This window comes from Galleria mellonella, unplaced genomic scaffold, assembly GCF_026898425.1.
Source record: "Galleria mellonella isolate WM207_F2 unplaced genomic scaffold, CSIRO_AGI_GalMel_v1 utg39097, whole genome shotgun sequence".
NCBI lineage: Eukaryota > Metazoa > Arthropoda > Insecta > Lepidoptera > Pyralidae > Galleria > Galleria mellonella.
The window spans coordinates 1-5,460 of record NW_026442092.1 but is presented as its reverse complement, the minus strand read 5'-3'; the positions used below and the strand labels follow the sequence as shown (position 1 = coordinate 5,460).

At 41.2% G+C, this 5,460-nt stretch overlaps 1 protein-coding gene across 1 annotated transcript; it reads left to right on the top strand.

Annotated features, from left to right (window-relative positions):
• The first annotated feature begins 303 nt into the window (after positions 1-303).
• Positions 304-3,985, top strand: LOC128201320 (uncharacterized). The gene is made up of 4 exons (XM_052897974.1): positions 304-1,544; positions 1,620-3,391; positions 3,554-3,748; positions 3,828-3,985. The coding sequence occupies exons 1-4, from the start codon at positions 304-306 to the stop codon at positions 3,983-3,985; spliced, it is 3,366 nt and encodes a 1,121-aa protein (XP_052753934.1).
• Positions 3,986-5,460: the final 1,475 nt, after the last annotated feature.

Genomic DNA, 5,460 nt, shown 5'->3' with positions numbered 1-5,460 from the left:
GCAAGCCAACGACTCAAGTACAGTCGTGCTTCGCTAACAGCGACAAAGGTGTCTTATTAGGAACGGCACAAATAAACATAAATTACAGCGGCGTTACTTATGCCGCAAGAGCACTCATCGACTCCGGGTCAGAGTGCTCTTTCATCACAGAAAGGCTGAAGCGCAGAATCAACTTGCCAGTGCGGAAGATAAATGCCCAGGTGTCAGGCATCAACAACACCGTATCTGCGCAAGTGAAGGAAGCATGTTGTGTCGAGTTGCGGTCACCAAATTGACCCACTTATATCGATCACAACGAACATGATGGTTCTGCCGAAATTAACGGGAAACTTGCCGACTTGCCATATTAGCGCACTAACTCGACAGGCTTTCCCAGATCTCACGTTGGCGGATAAGAGGTTCTTCGTCAATGAACCCGTGGACGTCATACTCGGTGGTGACGTCTATCCCCAGATTATGCTGGATGGCATACGCAAGAACGTGCTGGGATCACTTCTTGCGCAAGAGACAGTGTTCGGTTGGATAGTCACAGGGCGTGCTAATACAATTAAGCCAACCAACACTTGCGTCTCTTATTATAACGAAATATCGCTGGAAAAGCAGTTAGCTTCGTTCTGGGAATTGGAAGAGATCTCCAAGGAAAAGAAATTAAGCGAGGAGGAAAGGTACTGTGAAGAGCTCTATAAAGAGACAACGAAGCGAAATGAAGACGGGAAATACGTTGTATCGCTACCATTCAGGAAAGACTATCCGGTCAACATTAGTCTAGGTAGTTCCTTAAAGATTGCGTACTCCCAGTTTTATCGCAATGAAGCTCGGTTGTCCAGAGACGAAAACCTGCAAAAAGAATACAACAGAGTGTTAAATGAATATGTTGAGCTGGGTCATATGGCAAAGATACATACCAATCAAACGGCCGACTCTAGTAACAACTATTACCTGCCTCACCACGCCGTAAAAAAGGAAGAGAGCACATCGACCAAGGTGCGTGTGGTGTTCAATGCATCGCAAGCGACTTCAAACGGCACTTCGCTGAATGACATCCTTCTCCCCGGTCCAGTTCTTCAGGCAGATCTGACCATTTTAATTCTGCGATGGCGTTTATTTAAATATGTCTTCAATAGCGATATTGAGAAGATGTATCGCCAGATCCTGTTGAAAGCTGATCAAACGAAGTACCAGCGAATCGTTTTCCGCAACCATCCGACCGAACAAACCAATATTTTTGAATTGAAGACGGTAACGTTCGGAATCAACTGCGCTCCTTATCTGGCAATAAGGACGTTACTCCAATTAGCTAACAACGATGAAAGCTCACTACCAGTAGCCTCAAACATACTCAGGAAGTGCATGTATGTTGATGATGTCTTAGCAGGTGGACACTCTATAGAGGCTGCAATTAAAGCTAGAAATGAGATTAGGGACAGCATTGGAGTCGGCAGGTTTCCCATTAAGAAAATGGACAGCCAACTGTGGAAGAATTTTACAAGGCCTTCCAAAAGACCACTTGCTAAACAAAGAGTTTTTAGACTTCGAAGACACAAGTGATGTCAAGGCTCTTGGGATAAGATGGAATGCGCATACTGACTTCTTTATTTCAAAACAAAACCCATACTCAGCCCAGAATCATATACAAAGAGAGCTATCCTCTCAGATATCGCCAAACTGTTTGACCCATTAGGATGGCTAGCACCGATAATCGTCACAGCCAAAATGATAATGCAACATATTTGGTTGGAAGGTACACAATGGGACGAGGTTGTATCTCCTACCACATTGGATCGTTGGCACACATTCATGGATAACCACAGGTATATAAAAAACATTAAAATTCCACGATGGGTCCACTTTTCGCCAACGGACGATGTGTCAATTCATGGTTTCTGCGATGCATCAGAGAAAGCATACGCAGCAACGGTCTACCTGCGCGTAAGGACAAGCAACGAAGTTTTCGTCAGCCTACTATTGGCAAAAACCAGAGTAGCACCTGTCAAAACTATCTCTTTACCGCGTCTGGAACTGTGCGGCGCCGTATTACTGGCCGAAACAGTTGAATCTGTCGTCAACAACCTGGAGCTGACTCATCTTAAACTTAAACTATGGACGGATTCGACAATCGTTCTCGCATGGATTCGCAAGCCACCATGTTCATGGTCAACGTTTGTATCCCATCGAGTGACAAAGATTATAGAAAAGGTTGGCAACGCAAATTGGAATCATGTCGATTCAGGATCTAACCCTGCAGACTTAGCCAGTCGGGGACTTATGGCACAGGATTTGGTGGAAAACACCTTGTGGTGCCAGGGACCTTCTTGGCTGCAAGAAGATCAATCCAAATGGCCATTACGACAAAATGACTACGAGACGACAATAGAGGAAAAACAGGTACGTGTACATGCTTGTACAACAATACAGGGGGATTCTAACGACATCCTTGACCGTTTTTCTAGTTTGCCGAGAGCTTTGAGAGTGTTATCATACGTTATGAGATTCTCTCAAAGAACTCATCCAAACACAAAGGCTTCTTTTCAACAAAAGTCTTGCTTAATTTCATCCGAAGAAATTAAAGCAACGACAAGACGTTTGATAATAAATACGAAGAAGCAGAAATATGGTCAAGAGTATGGTTGTCTGAAATCCGGTAAGCCCATCGATGCAAAAAGTGAAATCATCTCTCTTAATCCATTCCTCGATAAAGATGAAGTGATGAGAACTCGTGGCCGTCTCGGTGCGTCTCTCGATTTGCAATACAATGAGCGCCATCCAATTATCCTTCCATACAACTGCGTATTGTCTCGTCTAATAATCCAGTTTATTCATCAAGTCTCTTTGCATGGAGAAAATCAGCTGATGTTACGGCTAACGCGGGCTCAGTATTGGATTCCAAGAGTAAAAAACTTGATCCGATCTATTATCCACAACTGTAAGACATGCACGATCTTTAAAAAACGCGCTCAGACGCAACTTATGGGTGCACTTCCGTCCGAACGATCCACATTTTCACGCGCTTTTACGAATACGGGGGTAGATTTCGCGAGTCCGTTCGAAATAAAAAGCTACCGTGGAAGAGGATGCCGTGTATCCAAAGGGTATGCCTGTCTGTTTGTCTGCTTTACAACAAGGGCCATCCACCTGGAGGCCACTACCGATTTATCGACACAATCATTTTTAGCAGCTCTCTCTAGATTCGTTTCTAGAAGAGGTTGCCCCAAGAATATTTATTCGGACAATGGTACAAACTTCGTTGGAGCATCAAGATCCCTAAGGTCCGAACTTAAAGCCTTCATAGCCGATGCTCGCAACAATGCTATCTCAAAGTATAGCCACCAAGCTCTTACATGGCATTTCATACCTGCTGCAGCTCCTCATATGGGCGGACTTTGGGAAGCAGGTGTGAAAAGCTTTAAGAGTCATTTTCGCAAGATTGCGTCTGGGCACAAATTCACTCTTGAAGAGTTTAACACACTCTTATGCTGAATTGAGTCTTGCCTTAATTCGCGACCATTAAGCCCAGCCTCAAACGAACCTACTGATTTGGAGCCACTTACTCCAGGACATTTTTTGGTCGGCGGACATCTGATGGCCCCACCAGAACCGGATATAAATGAAAGCAGTGCCTCTATCGTAAATAGATGGCAAAAACTTAAGGCCTTACATCAATCCTTCTGCAAAAGGTGGAAAACCGAATACCTGAACGAAATGCAGAAACGCATTAAGTGGAAACATCCAAAAACTAATTTGAAGACAGGTGAGCTTGTCGTCATCAAGGTAGACAATTTTTCACCGAATGAGTGGAGATTGGGTAGGATTGTCAATATACATCCCAGGTGCTGATACCCGAGTGCGAGTAGTTGACATCGTCACTGAAAAAGGCCAAGTTACAAGACCGCTTGCCAAATTGGTCTTACTACCACCCTACGAGGAGGAAAACGTGGATGCACACCCTACTCAACACAACAGTTCCCTAGCCACATCGGAAGCCTAGCTTTCCGATACACTTACTACCATATAAATATTGCAAATTCCACCTGACAGAAAATCTTCGAAAAGAGAAAAGAAAAAAAAAAAAAAAACCCTAGACCACTAGTCGAAGTTGGCATTTTTTAAAGCAAATTTACGTTATTCTAATTAATTGAGTATGTATTTATTAAAATAAACAGATTTTATTTTGAGAAAAAAAAAAATTTTAAAGTTTTACTACTTTTTTTATTGCCTTTAATTGTAATTTTGAAATATATCGTCTGCATTCCCTTGCACGTATTTTTTTTTTTATTTTAATAATATTATTGCTAAATCTTTTAATTGATAGAATGAACGATTCATACGACTCTATTTTACTTTAAATAACTTAATTTTGGTTTTTCGTTTCGTTACTTTTTTTTTTTTGTAATTACTATATTGTAATTAAATATAGTTTCTTAACTACCATGTAACGAGAATTTCAGCATTGAGAAATACATCTACTTTATATCGCAATTTACTTTCAAATAAGTATATGCTTAAATATCCGCGATTTTTGAAGAAAATTTCAGATTTTTTCTCAATAATGGAAGTACATAGTTCTACGCAGCGTATGTGTTACTTGTAGTATTACAATAGCATTTTTATTATGCATTCAAACAACACAGAACAAATCGGAATACATTTTTCATTTTATGGTAGAATAGAATAACTTACATTAAACATGGAAATTTATTTACGTTAATAATAGATACATTAGTTAGTGACCTTAAGTATTACATACGACGAGTCACATTACAACTTATTGCAACATTACACAGATATATTGCATGTATTACGAAAGGGCTGACCTTCAGCATTTCCTTCGTTTAGCGTCCAACAACTTTTTATATTATTTTCGAAACGATTTGGTTCACGCTTCGTAGACGAGAAAATTTCTCCTTCGGCAGTTGATTTCGGTCATACGACGTAGCCCTTATTTGACATTAGGGGTACACGTGCACGGTCCACGCAACCAGGATCGCCTGGACGTAGTGGCTGTTCTTCAGAATTTGCAAAGGCAGAGTTTAAACCCTTCTTCGTGTTCGAGGATGTTGTTGGCTGCGGTTCTGGCGATTTCTGCTGACGTGGCATTTGTGCTAAATCGAGCTCTTGTCGTACTTCCTTTAACATTGCCTTAACAAGTCGCAACTCAAATTGAAAATTGGTCGTGCCCATTCTGATCATAGACACCAGCACGTTCGCGATTTGTTTGTCTCCTGTGGATGCTTACATAAATACATGACAGCTTTCCCAAAACTTCTGAAAGAAAAGAAAATATTTTAATAAATATGCAAATTTCATTATCTTCACTTACTTACCTTTTCTGCTGCCAGCAAACAGGGGACAACACATCAATGTTTTCTCGCCGGGGCCTCCAGATACTTCCTTCTTGATTTCTTCATGCGATCCTGCCAGGAAGTCTGAAAGAAAATATTCAAATAAATATGTAAATTCAAT

What these genes read in the sequence shown, in the direction of transcription:
- LOC128201320 (XM_052897974.1), top strand. Translation starts at nt 304, where the DNA reads ATGGTTCTGCCGAAATTAACGGGAAACTTGCCGACTTGCCATATTAGC. An exon ending in TTTAGACTTCGAAGACACAA is followed by an intron (nt 1,545 to 1,619) that starts GTGATGTCAAGG and finishes ACCCATACTCAG; the next exon opens with CCCAGAATCATATACAAAGA. An exon ending in AAAAACTAATTTGAAGACAG is followed by an intron (nt 3,749 to 3,827) that starts GTGAGCTTGTCG and finishes TATACATCCCAG; the next exon opens with GTGCTGATACCCGAGTGCGA.